Source organism: Periplaneta americana, chromosome 8, assembly GCF_040183065.1.
Source record: "Periplaneta americana isolate PAMFEO1 chromosome 8, P.americana_PAMFEO1_priV1, whole genome shotgun sequence".
Taxonomy (NCBI): domain Eukaryota; kingdom Metazoa; phylum Arthropoda; class Insecta; order Blattodea; family Blattidae; genus Periplaneta; species Periplaneta americana.
The window spans coordinates 106,273,481-106,292,592 of NC_091124.1; the positions used below are offsets into that span (position 1 = coordinate 106,273,481).

The 19,112-nt window shown below is 33.2% G+C and overlaps 2 protein-coding genes across 11 annotated transcripts in view; one reads left to right on the plus strand and one right to left on the minus strand.

Annotated features, from left to right (window-relative positions):
* The window catches only part of RNaseX25 (Ribonuclease X25), a 105,437-nt gene that overhangs the window by 43,001 nt on the left and 43,324 nt on the right, over positions 1-19,112 (plus strand). For 8 of the 9 annotated variants that reach the window (XM_069833344.1, XM_069833345.1, XM_069833343.1 and 5 more), the window contains one exon: positions 16,712-16,861. In XM_069833344.1, coding sequence (XP_069689445.1) covers positions 16,712-16,861 — 150 coding nt within the window. Of the gene's footprint in view, positions 1-16,711; positions 16,862-19,112 lie in introns of those variants that run through there. The other variant, XM_069833348.1, reaches the window with a different exon arrangement.
* The window catches only part of LOC138704924 (UBX domain-containing protein 1), a 189,908-nt gene that overhangs the window by 1,932 nt on the left and 168,864 nt on the right, over positions 1-19,112 (minus strand). The window contains exon 7 of one of the 2 annotated variants that reach the window (XM_069833332.1): positions 2,898-2,944. The exons of the other annotated variant lie outside the window; for it this stretch is intronic. Coding sequence (XP_069689433.1) covers positions 2,913-2,944 — 32 coding nt within the window. The 3' untranslated portion in view covers positions 2,898-2,912. Of the gene's footprint in view, positions 1-2,897; positions 2,945-19,112 lie in introns of those variants that run through there. 2 annotated transcript variants of the gene reach the window in all.

Genomic DNA, 19,112 nt, shown 5'->3' on the forward strand with positions numbered 1-19,112 from the left:
GCATGATATACTCAAACTTCATTCTTCTGATTTTGCTATAGCTGCAACTTTGTCCCAGTCAGTAGCGTTCTTTTATAGAACTCTTTCTGAAAGTGAAACGTCGGCATTCTGCTATAGAGAAAGAGGCTTATGCTATTGTTGAATCACTGCGAAAATGGAAGCATTACCTAATAGGACGCCTATTTTCGCTGTTAACGATCAAAAGTCAGTATCTTTCATGTTTAATTGTACTAAACATAGAAAAATAAAAAATGAGAAGATTGAAGGCTGGAGATTAGAATTATCATGTTACAAATTTGATATTGTCTATCGTCCTGGAAAGGATAACACAGTAGCTGATACATTATCCAGAGTCTGCTCATCCTCATCTGCTAGAATTCCTACTCTTTATCAGTTTCACCAGTCTCTCTGCCATCCTGGTGTAGTGCGAATGGCACATTTTATTCGTTGTGGTAATTTCCCGTATTCCTTAGAAGATGTCAAGAAGATGACTGCATCATGTCCGGCGTGTGCAGACATTAAACCTCATTTCTACAAAGGAGAAGATAGACTAATTAAAGCAACATCACCTTTCGAACGACTGAATATAGATTTTAAAGGACCAATACCTTAAAAAACTAGCAATGTATACTTACTTACAATTGTCGACGAGTATTCCAGATTTCCATTTGCATTCCCTTGCAGTTATGTTTCAACTTCAATGGTCATAAGCAGATTATCAACTTTATTCTCAATTTTTGGGAGTCTGTCATTTATCCATTCTGATCGAGGCTCTGCTTTTATGTCGCAGCAACTTAAACAGTATCTTTGTTCTCAAGGAATAGCAACTAGCCGCACTACAGCATATAATCCCCAAGGGAACGGACAAATTGAGAGATATAACGGAATAATTTGGAAGACTATAGAACTGACCTTAAAATCTCGAGGTCTTCCAGTTATACAATGGGAGACTGTTCTTCAGGAATCCTTAAATGATATTTGATCTCTGTTATGTACAGCAACTAACACAACACCACATGAACGCATGTTCTCACACTCTAGACGCTCTGCGAATGGATCTACAGTATGACAACACCGGGAACTGTATTCATGAGAAGAAACGTTCGTGCAAGCAAGTTCGATCCATTAGTTGAGGAAGTTCAGTTGATAGAGGCAAAGCCTACCTATTCTTATGTCCGAACATCTAATGGAAGAGAGATGACTGTATCGAATCGACAACTTGCTCCGAAGGGACACACATCTGAGAAACATACAAAATATATAACACAGTTGTATGAACACTTTTAAGAATAAAATAAATTAATAAAATTGAGACATGTTTCGAAGATTGCCTCTTCATCCTCAGTGACTCTACCACAACGGCTGGTTCAGGTGATCGACCGCAATGTAGCGTGATCACCTGAACCAGCCGTTGTGGTAGAGTCACTGAGGATGAAGAGGCAATCTTCGAAACATGTCTGAATTTTATTAATTTTAATAATTTATTTTATTCTTAAAAGTGTTCATACAACTGTGCTATATATATTGTATGTTTCTCATCTAACCCATGAACACTGTTTAATTGACCTTATATGTGAGATTTGAATATACATCTGTTTTTGAGGAACGGGATGAAATTCAAATGGAAGACTTCGAAAATGATGACAACCAGAATACAGCTATTTCTAAACCTTCACAAAGCCCGAGAACAACAGAAAGGGGTGATTCCAATTTAAATGAGTCTTATGGAAGAAATGGCAAGACTAAGTCAAACGAGAACATTATACAGGTATTTCGTTGTTCTGGCAGAGTAGTGAAACCCCCGGGTTACTTACAGGACTATATTCAATACTGATCTGGGGGGAATGTAATGAGTTTTATAATCAACCATATACATATTGATCGATTCTTCTGTTTTGTTTTGTTTTGTTTCTGTATCTAAAGTATTTGTTTATATAACCTAGTAGCTAGATTTTTTTTTTCCGTTGTTGGTAACTCTATAGCATCTATTAGATGCTTTATGGTTGTGCTAACAGATTGAGTTACTTGTCAACAATGTGACGCTGAAACGTGTATTCAGGTTACTGCCCAGCGACAGTCCTGATGTATTTAGCTAGATATATATGTCGAATAAAGCCAACTTTGGTTCTATAGATTGCAACTTTATTACACTGTACTACAATAATTATGAACTGATTAATGTACATTACCGTATTCAGTACTAAAAATAAACATTGTATGTATTTCAAAACTTTATTTTTAATTATCTATATGAAAATTACTAAATTTCAACATAGAACAAAATGTCTGTACAGTACAGTGTGTCTTTACATAATCTATAAACGTATTTTTCAATTATTTATCCAGTAAAATCAGTTATCTGGCATTGGCTTTGTCCCACAGTTGCTGAATACGAGGAATTCTACTATATTATCTATATGTAAGGCAAGAAATTTTACAACTGCTATGCTGCTTAAACTTATTTTTAATGGGTGCTGTTTTAGCACTTTATATGGTTAAACTGGAGAAATTTGTAACAATATACCTGTGTACCTATAGATTATCACTCGAGACAAAAGTGGAATAATTATTGGATTTTCTTAAACAATATCCAGAGGCCATATTTTGAGGCTCTACTATCAGAACACCCTGATATATGGGGCACTCAGAGCACAAGGGAATAAAGTCACAAAAATAAACTTTTCAGAAAATGAGACAAAGTCTTTTTATGTATAGTTAATTACCCATTAAAGGTGAGTGTGATTTTAAACATCTACACATTGCAAAGATTGTGAGGACATAATTCTTTTATGCTCTGAAAGTAATCTCATCTAAGGTATGTACAGACGAAATATCTCCCAATTGACCAAAAGTGGACTTGATTCTCTTGTGCTCTAAACGTCCCATATGCTTTATTTAAAGTAAACATAATATTAATGTAATCCACAGTAGGTCCACATGGATCCTGGAAAAGACCAGAAAGTGTATGTATGCGACATTTCTTTTACAATTAGCCTACGACAAGAAATCAAATCTAACTTAAACACTGATAAGGACAGATAGAACCTCTATGATTGAGCTATAATTCTATTTTTTTTTAATGAACATACAGTGCTTTTAAGAAATAAGCTTGCGGAATTACAAAAATGTTTGTCATACTTTCATTATAAAATAGGTCCAGTTTGTATTGAAAAATAGTGGGTTAGGGAAAATGAAATAGAATTTTTCAAATTTTATTTATTTATTTGAAAGTACACAGACATTACTGCATTATTGAATGGCTATTTGATGGCTTGCAGTTCTTGTTATATTCAATATAAGAATGGTGGTGTATGTGTAGGTCTATAAGTGAAGGAGGGCTTAGAGTTTGACATTGACATGAAACCTTTTGTATAGCCAGAATTAGGTTCTGAGGGGGGTTGAAAAAAAAATAAAAAAACTGACTAATACATACGATAACAAAACTTTAATGTGCCATTACTGTATAATTATAGTTTGATTGAAACAGAACTTCTTATTGGATTAAATAGGTCCCCAAATAAAGCAAACAGAAATCAATTCTGTGCTGAGTTCACATGGCCACAAATGCAGCATAGGCTATGCTTTCTCAGCAATAATGCAGTTATGCACATGTGCAATACGTCATCACGACATACCATTACTGTACTGTAAAACAAAATTCTTTTTGAGTTTTTCTTTCACACCAAATATCACTCTATTGTGCTGCTGCATAAACATCAAATGTAAATTTTTCTTGCTGTAGTTCATTCCATCACATTTTACCCTTAGAATATAGATTTCACTTCATCGCACTTCTTCTTTTAATGTTCACAATTCAACATGCTTGGTTTAGCAACTCTGTATGCTACTGTAGGGAAGGCAAAGAGTGCCTTTACTTAGTCTTTGTGGTAGTGTACACCTACTGCATTTGCTTTTTTTTTTGTATAGTGGTTAGGGCTTCAATATAGGCACAAAACATTTAAGTGAATTTATTTTAAACATATGCTCTTTTACATAAGTTTGTGTATTTGAACGTGTTAAGATTTTATAAAGATGGACTTCGAAATAATTTAAAGTAACAGAGAACAAAACATGGGAATTTACAGTGAAACAGATCATGAGAAATAGAAATTTTAAACGTTGATAAACAGAGTATCATGACCATGAAAACATTTAATCATATCTAATTTAAAAAAAAAAAATCGTACAACATTGAAAACAAAGGCAAAAGCTTATTTATATACAAAACCCTTGAAGTTGATTAGAGCCGAATTTAAAGAAAATAATTTTGAGATTTTTGCTTCTCTGAAGTTGATCCATCCAGAGAGGAAATTTATAGGAAACTTTGCCATCAATAAGTCATGTAACATACTTCTGCCGAAAATGTAGTTATACACATTGCAGAACAATTTTCATAATATGTAACTATATATTGTAAATTGTCTCATGAAACAAGTCGACCTTTTCTCATGAATAAGGAATGCATCATTGTTTTGGCTGATGGTACTTTTGATTATGCTTCCAATCATTTCTATCAAATGGACAGCATACATTCGTATGTTAATGTTTTCAATATTCCTGTAGTTATTTGTTTTTCTCAAATGCCAATACCCAAACATATAATGTGATGCTTCCTGAAGAAATTATGTCTCTAAATACTGGAAAGCAGTTAATCATTTCAAAGCTCTTGTTAGATTATGAAATAGCATCACACAATGCTGCCGAAATAAATTTTTCCAGTGTTAAGATTACAGAGTGTAAATTTCACTTAGGACAGTTTTTGCTCTGGAAAATGAAAGGAAACAGTATATGAAACTAGCAGCTACGAAACAAAACATCTGAAATTCAAAAGTGGTTAAAAATTTTAATATTTTGTTCTTTCTTATTTATCAGCATCAGAAATCAGATATTTTTGCAGAGGTAATATCAGAGACCCCTCCTATTAGTGAATATTTTGAATTTCCTCATTATTTTCTGGAAAACTACACTGAAACATTAACCTTCCCCCCCCCCCCCCTCGAATTATGGGCTGAAGCGCGACAATTTTGAAATGTACGAACTACAGACATGGCAGAATGTTACCACAGTGGACTGCAGCAAGAATTTTGTAAGACATATCCAAATACCTTCATGGTCATAGATGTATTAAAGTAAAAACATATACTACATGTGAAGTAGCCTACCTACTAAAAATGCGACAAATAGAAATGGGAAGAACAGTAAAAAGAAAGTGGAAGGACAAACGCTTAAGAAACGCTTGAATCAGTATGAACAATAGGACACTTCGAACAAGATATCCAGTACCAGTATACAGTGCCAAATTGGCTCAGTAGAAAAGGTCTAATGCAGGGCAGCAAGATATGTCAAAATAGCGAAGAGATAATAAGTTTTCATGTAATTAATTAAGCAGACATGTAATTGGGGTGGCTTCTAATTACTTAAATTGGTAATGGAAATTGACGCAGCAGAAGATAAGGATTAACTGTTATACGAGGTATGTCTGCATGATTATTATTTAAATTAAAATATGATAATAATAATAATATAAACACAAACAGTAGTATTCACAGTAATGCTAAGAAGTGTTGGTATTATAAAATACTACCCATTATTATTATTATTATTATTATTATTATTATTATTATTCTTTTTTATTTATTTATTTATTTTTTTTGTAATATTAATCGGCTTCTGCTCGGGAGATATGAAAATATTGTAAACACTGTGAAGTTTAAAACTCTGGCGTGTGCCACATTTCTTTCTGACAGTGGGTGGGGAAAGGTCGCCATAAAGTGAAGTTTACAAATTCCTTTGTACTGCTATTGTATTGCTTCTTAAGTGTCCGTAAGGAAGCAGTAGTAGAGTTCTGATTCCAAGAAAAGTGGTCGGTCATAACGTGAGATCAACTATACATTGGCGTGAATAACTGGCCCGGGATTAGGGTTGCCAGATATCTAGGCCCATAAGTCGCCAACATTACAACAGAAAATCGGCAGGAGTAGCCAACACAACTTGTTACTTACTTATGGCTTTTAAGGAACCCTGAGGTTCATTGCCGCCGTCACATAAGCCTGCCATTGGTCTCTAACCTGTGCAAGATTAATCCAGTCTCTATCATCATATCCCACCTCCCTCAAATCTAGTTTAATATTATCCTCCCAACTACGTCTCAGCCTCCCCAAAGGCCTTTTTTCTTCTGGCCTCCCAACTAACACTATATATGCATTTCTGGATTCGCCCATACGTGCTACATACCCTGCCCATCTTAAATGTATGGATTTTATGTTCCTAATTATGTCAGGTGAAGAATACAGTGTGTGAAGTTCTGTGTTGTGTAACTTTCTCCATTCTCCTGTAACTTCATCCCTCTTAGCCCCAGATATTTTCCTAAGAACCTTCATCTCAAACACCCTTAATCTCTCTTCCTCTCACAAGTTTCATAACCATACAGAACAACCAGTGATATAATGGTTTAATAAATTTTAACTTTCAGATTTTTTGACAGCAGACTAGGTAACAAAAACTTCTCAACCGAATAATAACAGGCATTTCCCATATTTATTTTGTATTTAATTTTCTCCGAAGTGTCATTTATATTTGTTACTGTTGCACCAAGATATTTGAATTTTTCCACCTCTTCAAAGGATAAATTTCCAATTTTTATATTTCCATTTCGTACAATATTCTGGTCACGAGATATAATCATATACTTTGTCTTTTCGGGATTTACTTCCAAATGTACACTTTACTTGCTTCAAGTAAAATTTCCGTGCTTTCTCTAATCATTAGTGGATTTTTCCTAACATATTCACGTCATCTGCATAGACAAGAAGCTGATGTAACCCATTCAATTCCAAACTCTCTGTGTTATCCTGAACTTTCCTAATGGCATATTCTAGAGCGAAGTTAAAAGTAAAGGTGATAGTGCATGTCCTTGCTTTAGCCCACAGTGAATTGGAAAAGCATCTGACGGAAACTGGCCTATATGGACTCTGCTGTATGTTTCATTGAGACACATTTTAATTAATCGAATTAGTTTTTTCGGAATACCAACGTCTATAAGAATATTATATAGGCCTAAAACTTCCCTTTTGACAGAGTCATTTGCCTTTTTGAAATCTATGAATAACTGATGTACTGTACCTTATACTCCCATTTTTTCTCCAATATCTGTCGAATACAAAAAGTCTGATCAGTAGTCGATCTATTATGCCTAAAACCGCACTGATGATCCCCACTAATTTCATCTACATATGGAGTTAATCTTCTCAAAAGAATGTTGGACAAAATTTTGTACGATGTCAACAAAAGTGATATTCCTCGAATGTTACTACAGTTAGTCTTGTCTCCTTCTTAAAAATAGATACAATTATGGACTCCTTCCATTGTTCTGGTACAATTTCCTTTTCCCAAATAACAAGTACAAGCTTATAAATTTCGCTAGATAATGTGCTTTCGCCCTTTTGTATTAATTCTGCTGGAATTTGATCGATACCTGGAGACTTGTACTTTTTCAAATTTTCCATCACAATTTCGACTTCAGAAAGTGTGGGTTCGGGTATAAACAGCTTAGCAGTTTGTATTTTAATTTCGTCCTGATCATTTCTGTTTGGCCTATGTACATTTTGTAGTTGTCCAAAATAGTTTTTTCATCTGTTCAGGATTGAATGAGAGTCTGCAAGCAAGTTACCATTCTCATTCTTGATCATGTTTACCCTTGCCTGATGTCCGTTCTTAAATTCCTTTATGCCCTTATATAAAATAATATCTAATGTTTTAATTCTTACTATTTGTTTCTACCTCATTCAGTTTTTCCTTCAAGTACCGTAATCTCCCTTTTTATCCCTAAGTGTACGACTTGCTTCCCATCTTTCATTGAAATAATTACCTCTATTCGCCTCAACTGAATCCTGTAAGAATTTTAATTTTGCCTGTTTCCTTCTTTCTATTACCATGCAACAATCTTCATCAGACCACGATTTCTTTTTCTTAGTTCATAATAACCTATGCTCTACTCAGCTGCAATTTTTATACTATCTCTGATATTTCCTCATATGCTGTTAACATCTAACTCTTTCTCAACTTCGTCGGAACTTCCTAAAACAGCAAACCTATTCGAAATTTCGACCTGATAATGTTGCTTAGTTTCCGCGTCCTTTAATTTCAGAATATTGAATCTACTAATATTAACTTGTTGCTCTGCTCGTTTGGCTACTGTTAGTTTCTACATTTGGCCAAAATGTTCAAGCATGTTTTGAAGTTGGTGAAAATTGCTAAGTTCTGAAAACTAGAATGTGGATGAAACTATAACTAAAATAATGAAAAACATTGCTGTAGTAGATATTTTACATCATTTATTTTTCAAATGGATATATACTTGAATAAAATACATAATTTGTACGGTGTTGCATACTATTTACAGTAACATTTCTGTATATTGGCAATCCCAATATTTACAACACGAGGGAAATATGAAGTATTTAATTACTTTTATAGGATACGTTTAACTTTGTGCAATTATAACTTCAAACAGCTTATATTTTTAAATTGTATGCAAACAAAAATTTTAGGTCTCTCTGTTAAGTTCAGTACCTAATATTGTTATATAGGTTAGTAATGTTTTTCAAGCATATAATTATATTAGATATGCATTTGGAATTCAGTTTTATCAAAATTCTCATTTAGAAGAGCTAAAATGTCTTCTGCATCCACATCAGAGTTTTGTTCTTCATATTCAAGTAGATTGATGTGTCAAATTTAAATTTAAATACCTCTTCAGAGAGTTTAAAATCAACACAGCATACGTTGTGGGCATTCAAATGCATTTGATTCTTAGTATGGCATCAAGCATTTGTAACTGCATTTTGTTAAGAATTTGGTTTTGGTTGCTTTCCTAAGAGAGGATTCTCTCTACAGATGTATTTGCGTAATTCTTTTTAAAGTTTTAACAAGAATACTTAAAAAGAAATATTAATAATTACTAATTTCATCATAATTACAATTAAAAATAATTTAATAAAAATGATCTATCTAATGGCTGGTAAATTGATTATAGAATCATTAACCTTCAAAGGAAACAACAAGTGAACAAACATTAAGAAACAATGCCAATAAAATATTTAAGTAATAATAAAATTAACAAACCAATAAATAAAATTTTAACAAGCGTAAATTGATAGTTACTTTAAGACCAACATGAATAAATAAAAATTATAAAAAATATACTGGTATTAAAGAGCTTATTCCCTTTAACATTAATATCAATATAATATGAATTTAAAAAGTTAGAAATATAAATGTATCAATACTTGAATTAATGCATAACAGATATGGTTTCAATTAATATTGTGTTTGTCAAATAAATTTACAATTATAAAAGTGTATAAATAGCTGACTGAGATGTTTTGTTTGGAGTAGGGTTAGTTGTACATGTACACAGAGTAATACATATTTATTTATGTTAAGGGTGGGTCTTACATTGGATGGACTGCAGTTTATTCCACGTTTACCTTGTATGATTTCTGCCATATTATATTTAACACTATGAGGACGGGGACTTTGAAACTACCAAGTATGACCAGGACCAGTCATTTTGACCCACACATCTTATTGTCAGTTTTTCTCTTATTAAAAACTTTTATTTGAAATAATATCTTACTACAGATTTAGTGACTGTAATCAAAGAATTGAGAGTTAATTTCAGAACATAATTTGAGACCGGTATGCATTCTTATTGTAAGAAAAAATTATGTTATGGCAAGATGAAAAAATTTGTTTTATTAACTGTATGTAACTACTAGCATATTCTACCATTTCTCAGATGCAATTTTGTTCTTAACATAATGTGCAATGAATTATTATTAATATTCACACAATTTTACATTATTATATTTTGGAAATACATATTTTCTGTTTTCTGAATGTATCTATTGTTTATTGGTTATTATAATCACATACATTATTCTTTCAGAACATTGTCCAGACCAAAATTTGTTACACTTTGCGCAGACATGTGGTGTCTTATTTCTGCTATGACAATCTCCAGTCTGATAGATCTTCCCCCCTGGTTTCCTGAACACTGCTGAAATATATAATCTTGCGCGATATAATTAGGATCACCAGTCTCATTCTCATCTTCGTCACAAACATTAATTGGGTATTCTCTCTCCGAATATATTTCTGACAATGTTTCTAAATAATGCAGAATTCTTCATTGCTCGTAATCTTTCATGCCAGAAGTTCTTCATTGCTCGAATGCTTTCGTCCCATGTTTGCAGAAGAACTACAGTAAATGACGAATAGAAATCTTGAAATAAACTAATAAAATACTTACACAGTTGTCAAAAGATTTGCCGCTGTCATCCAAAATATATTGACTATTGTAATGTCAAAGGAAAGTGGTTATGAACTCCCTATTTCGTTCATATATTTTGAATGTCAATCAGTCTACATAAAGGAAATATTTTCGGTAATATGTAAGACTTGCCTCATACATTCAATAAACTTGTCACATGGCGACGATGTATTGAGTTCATTGTTAGACAGTGAAAGACGATCACAAAACAGCAATATTTGTAATTTGCTGCTGCATGAAAATAAGAGAGAGGAGACTGGTCAAAATAATCTGTGTTGGTCCTTCTAGGTAGCTGTACTTGTTATGCCCATAAGCAATAACGTTTGGGACTTGACATTTTCAGGGAACCTAAAGAGAGTAAATGCAATGACAGTCCCGCAGAATGAACTTGATGAGCCAATACACAGAGGAGATAGAAATAAATTAAATATCAATATGGGTCAAAATGATCAGTTGGTCCTTCTAGTGTTAAGTAGCAAAACTTCCAATTTTGAGGTAGGATCATCAAATGGATGAAGTAATTTATAGTATAAGAGAGTAAAATTTTATTTTATCTGTGAGTGGAAAATTTAGCTTCTGAAGCAAAGCCGAGGGTGATAATTTCCACAACTCATAAAATTTGTTTACTCTCGTGTGGTATACAGTATTTTTATCACTAGTATCTAAACCAGAATACAGAAGACAATTTTAATTTTAAATTGCACGCCTTTTCTTGGTAATGTGTTGATCGTGAAAAAGTGATAATATGGTAGTATACAGTAAAACCTTGGATTACAAGTGTTTTGCAAAACAAGCGAACAATGAGGAAACATTCTTGTTTTATAATCGAACTATGTCTTGCAATACGAGCAGCACAATTTGTACATAACTTGCTTTGCTTGCAAGCAACATCAAGAGGCAATGAAGGGAATCTCGTCTGAGGAAGAAGAGGAGAAAAGAGCAGGCGAGATTCAAATGAGATTAAAGAGGTGTGTAAAAAGTGGGAAGCAGTGCAAAATTTTGTTCAGATTCACCATCTTGATAAGGTTGTAGCAGTGCATGCGATAAATTGTTTAACAACAATGCAATGTCACATTTCCGCAAAATCCTCAAAACGAACCAAAAGCAGGTGTCATTGGGTAGGTTCTTAGTCAAAGCAAAAGATTCCAGTCAGTCAAACAGTCAGAAGTGATTCCGTTAGTGATAATGAAAATATTTTCTTTAAATTTTCAAGAAGTTTTACTAAGGAGTAAAACAGATGAAAGACACTCAAAAACAAAATACAGTAAAGTAATTTGTGTTGCACTATTGTATTGAATTTTATCTAAATTATACTGTACTTTATATGAATAAAAGGTTGTGAAAGAATTAATCTGAGTTTGCATTGTTTTTTTATGGAGAAAGTCACTTTGATATGCGAGTGTTTTGGATTAAGAGCACGTTTTTGAAACGAATTGTGCTCGTAATCCAAGGTTTTACTGTATTATGAAACTAGTTTATTGCATAAGTAAAAGTTTACTGAATTCACTTCGTTTGCTCGGTAATTTCTACGAATAAACTGTATAAACATTATAAATATGTTTCATATGCTATTTTTTGTATTACAGCATTACAAAACAATTAATAACGATTTTTTCTTTTTCTTTTTTAATAAAGGAATAACATCCAATTAGTAATTAGTAATGACAGTAGTTTAAAATCGTTAATAAATAACAGAAGGGAGTGGAGGTCAAAAACAAATAAAGAAATTTACGAACTATATAACGAAATGGACTCAGTAACATCAATCAAGGTGCAAAGTGGTTAGGACATGTATACAGGATGCCTGACGAAAGAATGCCAAGAAAAGCACTGGATGATAAACCAGGAAGAGGAAGACCTCATGCAAGATGGATTAATGGGGTGGAGAGTGATCTGGAAATGATAGGAATAAAGAGATGGAGAAGACAAGTAGAGGACAGAAGTACCTGGACATGTAGGACAGCCAAGGTTCTACAGGAAGTGTAGCGCCACACGGAGAGAGAGATATATATAAAGAATGTTGGTTGCTATAAATATTGACGACGTAAGCCACATTACTTCCCTAGAGAATTAAGTAAAAATATGTTCAACAGTTGCAAAAACAAAAGAATACTCAAAACTCGATGACCCTCCCAACAGTTCTGATAATTAAATCATGCAAAATTAAGAAATATAGTTTTATTACGTAAAATATAGGAGTGGAAAAAGCATTGTATGCAATTCTTGAGTTAAATAGAATTTATTAGTCTCGGACTATTAATTGCAGCCCTTGCTATAGCTTGGGTGTAAATTCGTCATCAACTAGTAAAAACTACTTACCTACCTTAATGCATAAATAACTATTATGGCACAATTTATGCCATTATAATATAAGTTATTACTTTTTTCGCCCCTTTCTGAGGAGGGCCTGAAGGCTTGCACTGTAGCCTGAGGCTTATTTTGCTCACCTCCTTATTGTGGGATGATTATTGAAATCTTTAGTACCACAATCCTGTGAGTACATGATTCACTGCTTGGTGCTATCTTATGGATTCAGCTAATGCATCTAGGTCTGGCAGTCTCTCCCTGTTGATATTCTGCAGCTTTCTCAGATCGATGGCATGTGTTCACAAATCACGTAGGCCTACTGCGTCCTGCTGCATCCTATATTGACCTGAAGATCGCAGAACCAGATATCGTGATTCACCATGGTATCATCTGTCCGAGGGATCTACACAGACTTGTGACTCCCTGGTCTCCAGTAGTCTGCTGTAAAATTCCCTATGCCTCTCTGGGATCTATGCAGCTTCTCCAGGCAGATGTCATCGGTAGATGAATCACGACACTAAATCTGCTGGATCTCCAGGTCAACTTAAAACTGTTGAAGATGATATATGAAGTTGAAATTAATGAAGGCGAAATGAGTTCGAGATCAAACTCCAAACGTTACTCAGGAGTTCTGTTTCAAGTGATTGAGAGGGAAAACTTCGGATAAAATCCTAACCAGGTAATTTTTCCCAACCAGGATTTTAACGTCAGACATACTCCTCAGCGATGAACTAATACATTTTAGTTGGCATGGTGATATCTTACAGCACCGGTGCAATAATGTGGTATATTGTGCACGTTTTTGACTAACAATAAAGACTGGTTATAATGTTGCTGTACAAAAAATAAATGTACAATAGTACAATATATGGATTTTATTGTTGGTGATGTGTTAGTTGTTGAGGTGAGAGTGATTTAAAAGTTTTTAATTCACTGCTACTATGAATAAAACCATTGTTTAGGTTGGCAAAGATGACTAAACAAAGACCAGTTTAGACTAGTAAAAATTTTAATAAAGTATGGATTATTTAATGACGCTCGCAACTGCAGAGGTTATATCAGCGTCACTGATGTGCTGGAATTTTGTCCCACAGGAGTTCTTTTACATGCCAGTAAATCTACTGACATGAGCCTGTCGCATTTAAACACACTTAAATGCCATCGACTCGGCTGGGATCAAACTCGCAACCTCGAGCATAAAAGGCCACTTCAATCTTGGTGAAAATGGAACTAAGCACATTAAGTTTGCTATATTATAATGTTCTGCTGTCTTTGTTACTTTGATTTGCAGTCTTTTGTTACCTATAAAATAGAGGTCCTATAACTATTTCTAAAATTTTGTTCTAAAAATTATTGTTATTAAGGTGCGAATGAGTTTTGTATTCATGTCCACTTTTCTAGTCCATAAATCAATACAGTTTTATAAATCATGTCATAAGTAAATAAAAAAAAAATATTTTAATGATTTAATTAAACAAACGTTTATTTTTCCTTATGTTGACTAACTTAAAAGTTTTACATGTTTAAAAGACTACCATCAACATCAGTGGATTGTTAATGACAACTTGTAACAGAGCGACTGTACTGTTTGTAGTGGAATAGCAGGACATCCGTTTCCAATTTCGTGTCTCATGTCCTGAAGTGTTCATGGTTTTGTGGTGTACACAATGTTCTTCAGAATACCTCGCAGGTAAAAATTGATAGAAGTTAAATCAGGAGATTGAGGTGGATACTCCTCTTCATCCTATCCACCTCCCAGGGAAAGTGAAAAAAATTTCTCATATTGGTGTGATAATGTGGTGGCACACCATTCTGCTGAAAATAACAATCTACATTGAGAAAGGGTAATTAATAGCTAATATAATGTCGTTCTGCAACATTCTTAGTACCTGTGACAGTCACGTCAAAGAAAAATGGCCGTATCATTCCTCTGGAAGACAGACCACACCAACACTGTTATCCCTAGTAGATTAACTGCTCATTTTCCACTCCATGTGGATTTTTATTAGCCCAGTACACACAATTATGTCACTTAGCAGTACCATTAAGTTTAGAGGTGATTTCATCAGAGCAAACAAATCATGAAACTATGAAACATTTCTCTTTTTTCGTACATTTGCAAAAATCACTTACAAAACTGAAGTTGCCTATCTACATTGTTCTCATTCATTGCATGGAGCAGTTTCGGAATGTATGCCTTCCACATCTCACACCACAAAATGAATTTACTGGATACTGGATTTACAGATGTTAGTCTCGCGAGAACATTGTCATACAGACTTCTTCAGTGATTGTATGAATGTAACACTGTTCCACCATGTCCTTTGACGTTCTCAGTCTTCCAGCACATCCCTTCTTCACATTTTGCACTATTCCATCAGCCTTAACTCCTGGTTGAGTGTTAGAGAAGACCGTATGGTCTTAACTCTGCCAGGTTAAATAAACCATTATTATTATTATTATTATTATTATTATTATTATTATTATTATTATTATTATTATTAAACTTGTCAAGTAATTTTACAATAGTTCTCCATGTGTTGGTATTCAAATTCAGTTCTCCAATGTCGTCGTACATCACTCACATTTTCCTTTTTTTGATAGCACTTAAGAATCCCCTTACATTGCCTGAATGATAAATGAGGCTTTGCCATTTTTATTTACATTGTTGTGCTGCCTTCTGGGGGAATTTACCGTTACTACAAAACAAATGAATGCAAGCATAGTTTCCATACCTGTGTGTGATCTGTGTTCCGCACTACTATCTGAAATTATCGTAATCACTCTATAGGTCATTAATTTTTATTTATAATGTTAACATTCTAAGTGTGAGTAGACACATTATTGTTGGGATACTCTATATTTCAGATCTTCTTAAATATTATCACTTCTAGCTAGGACTTAATTCAGGAATATCTCATTTAATAGAAAGTGCAGTAACAATTAAACCACCAAGAATGACTATACACTGAAGCTAAAACACTATGTTTTTCAAAATTCCCAAGAGAGGAAACAACTTATCTCGGCATTATGAAGCATAGGCCTATTGTTTATTTTCTAGGAACACTGCTATAGACACTTTTATAAAATTGCAGATAGCCTACATGTATAAAAGAAAATATATATAATTATTGTAAATCATTCTAATTCTTGCTATATTTTTAGCTTTCAGTTCATTAATTTAGATGAAACACTGATAAGCCACTTATAATAAAAACAATAGCATAATCATTATTCTTCCTCTGTATGTTAATGTTGTTTTTCAATGTATTGCATTTAGCAATGAAGCCATTAGCAGTTGAGCCTTCTGGTACTTAGAAATGATGCAACTTTTATTGGAAATGGCAAGAGAAGATGACATGTCTTTCATCCATATCATCTTGACTGTTGCATAAAAAGCCACAGATACAGTTAAACACAAAAACATGCAATTAAGACTAAATTGTACAAGTCAAATTCTGCACAATAGTCGCCATGGTAGTCTAGTGGCTAGAGCATTAGACCTGGGTTTGATCCCCAGCATACCCCCAATTTATAACTTGTATTGGGTAAGCCCGTGGTCCAGGTAACACAGGAGTTTCCTCTGGGAGCTCCGGTTCTCCTGTGGCATCCTAACAAATCTCCATCTCCATCATCATTTCATCTCATCGTGGGTGTATTAGCATAGACCAGCCTCCTATGGCTCACCCAGGGCAATGTCAGTAAATTGGTCTACACAATTATTTGGCTTCATATAGAAGAATGACGAACAGTCAAGGACCTGCCATTAGTAAAATAAAAAAAAAATCTACACATTTCAACAACAAAATTAAGATAGTTTTAAAAAAGTTTGGTCGAATCTGTTGAAATTAAGTCAAATACGAAAAATATATAACTTGGTGAGCTAGGAGTGAAATTTCTCTGTACTTGTGTGCTCGTATAAATTATGCTTATTTTCGACAAAAAATATATGAATGCTATGTGGTAATGCATTGCTTGTATGGCATGCATTAGCTTTTACATTTCAGAGTCACAGCTTTCTCTCTCTTGTTAAGCTATATAATTCTTCTTAAATTGTATGTTGTATTTCAGTGTTGATGCAAAGCAATCTAAAGAATGGGATGTCCTCATTTTTACACAACACTGGCCATTAACAGTGTGTCTTCAGTGGAAGGAAGTAGTTCCGCAACATACATGTTCCTTGCCCACTATAAAGAACACATGGACTGTGCATGGAATCTGGTAAGAATAGTCTTTAATGAAGAACATTCTATTTCACACAAATAAAGTGTCATAGATGCAAATCTGTATTCTACTCATTCCTGTCAATTTATACCTACGAGTTCTCTCTCTCCCAGAAAATGAATCCTCTTTGTCAGTATGTCCTCTTTGAACTTTGAACTTTAATTTGTACTGATCTAATAGTATCTCATTTTGATGTCTTATTATCTTGTTAAAGTTGTTTCACATTAACATAACTTTAGAAATCACAAATGGCTTTGCTTTTTTGCTCTTAATTGAAAGTCTTATTGTGAAAGACATGATCTTTTAAACACATTTATAGGATCTGAATACATAAATTTTATGTACCCAAATATACTACATTCACCAAAATAATTTCAAATTACACTGTACAACAAGAAATGCGCCCCAACTCGAACAGTATGATTTTTATGTTTTCGTGTGCACTGAATGCAAAAATTATTTTTTTCTCTGTATCATCTAAGGTTTTCGTTAAAAACTAGAATCCCTCTTTTCGATACCGGTACTGGTAATTGTTCTGCCAGGAAGTGTCTAGCATGTACATTGGGTTGTAATGTTAGATGAAAGCTACTGGTAATCAACTTCTTCAATTTTATATGTTTCCGATTTGTTTCAGAATGTCATTGTTGTCCTATTGATGGTTAATTTGAAAAATTAGTCTTGTGTTGATCTTGGCATAGTTCAGAATATTCTGGTGTATTGTTAAGTTTGCAATTGCATTTATTGCAGTTTAAATGCTAAAATGTTTAATATTATTGCAGTTAGTTGTGATTTAATACTTATAAACAGTCAAATAGTACATTTAACAGGTAACATTACGTAATAAGTGTAGGATTCACACTTGTGTGTAGTATGTGGTGGATTTACTATGTATTGAAGAAATCTATTTCTGCTTTAATGAAGAAAATATACTGCAATTTTGTATTTTGGATGTAAAGTAATGAGGACAAAAGCATCTCTTGTGTATTGTAAGATATGTTTTCAATACTTAAGAGGCTAGTTAAATAGTATTCATCCTTCATTGCTGTTCCAATGGTATGGAACAGAAGAACTATGTCTCGAACTGTTAATTTTGTTTAACATGGTTTCTAGCTTCTCTTAAAGAAGAAAAAAAAAATCATAGTCTATCCAGATTTGCCTGAGGCTGACCTTTCTTCAGTCCTAATTCTGATGATGAATTTATAGAATCTGAAGAGCCCCATTTAATTTCACAAGAGAACTAAATATCACAAAAAGCCAAAGTGAATTATGTTTTTGACCATAAGAATGACATCAATCTACAGCTGGGCACTGAAGTATTGGTCTACGAAAATGTTATCATAGTCATTATGTTTTTTTTTAAAGGTGAATTTGTTTATTGTAGTGATATAAATAACTCACTGTGTTCAGTAGCAAGAAGCATTGTAGATGTATGATACATTTTTGTATTATAAAATTACTGTAGAAAACTTGTACTGTAGCCTATTTCACTAGCTGCATATTTTATTAATAGGATAAGTAACATAATATTTAATTTCATAGGAGTCCCTTAAGGATTAGTGTAAAATATTAGAGATAAAATTATTTTCGTTTTTATTTTATACCCTTTTTAAGGGGACACTCAACTTAAAAATTGCAGAAAAAGTGTCATAGAAATGAAAAATTAAATTCCTATACTAATTTACGTGACAGAACTAAATCAATACGCAGAATTTTTCCCCTATTCATTGAGAAGTCACAGTGAAATGCACAAAGCCAAAAAATAAAAAATGATAATTAAAAGTGATATTTCGATTAATGATTGATTAAAAATTGAAATATTTTTTATTTTGAAAAGTATTGGATCTAATGAGCTGAGATTTTGCATGTTACTTTCCATGTGTATATTAAACTTTTTCTCCAAATTTGAAAAACATTGGTCAATTAGGAAAAAAGTTCCAAAATATAGTTGAGTGTCCCCTTAATGTAGTGTTGTTGTTTCGGAAGGTGACTCCAATCACGCATATATATTATAAGAAAGAAGCTGATAATTTATGGTTGGGATTAAATTTGGTTACTAAGTTATTTATTGTTATGCTTCTTTACCTAATATTCGTTACGTTGTAGGTTAAATTCAACAATCCAGGTAGCCTATATGCAGGGCTGGGCAAAATACTGACATACAAGTATTTCAAATACAAATACAAAATACTTCAAATCATTGTATTTGAAATACATATACAAAATACTTTTAAAAAATTAACCAAAATAC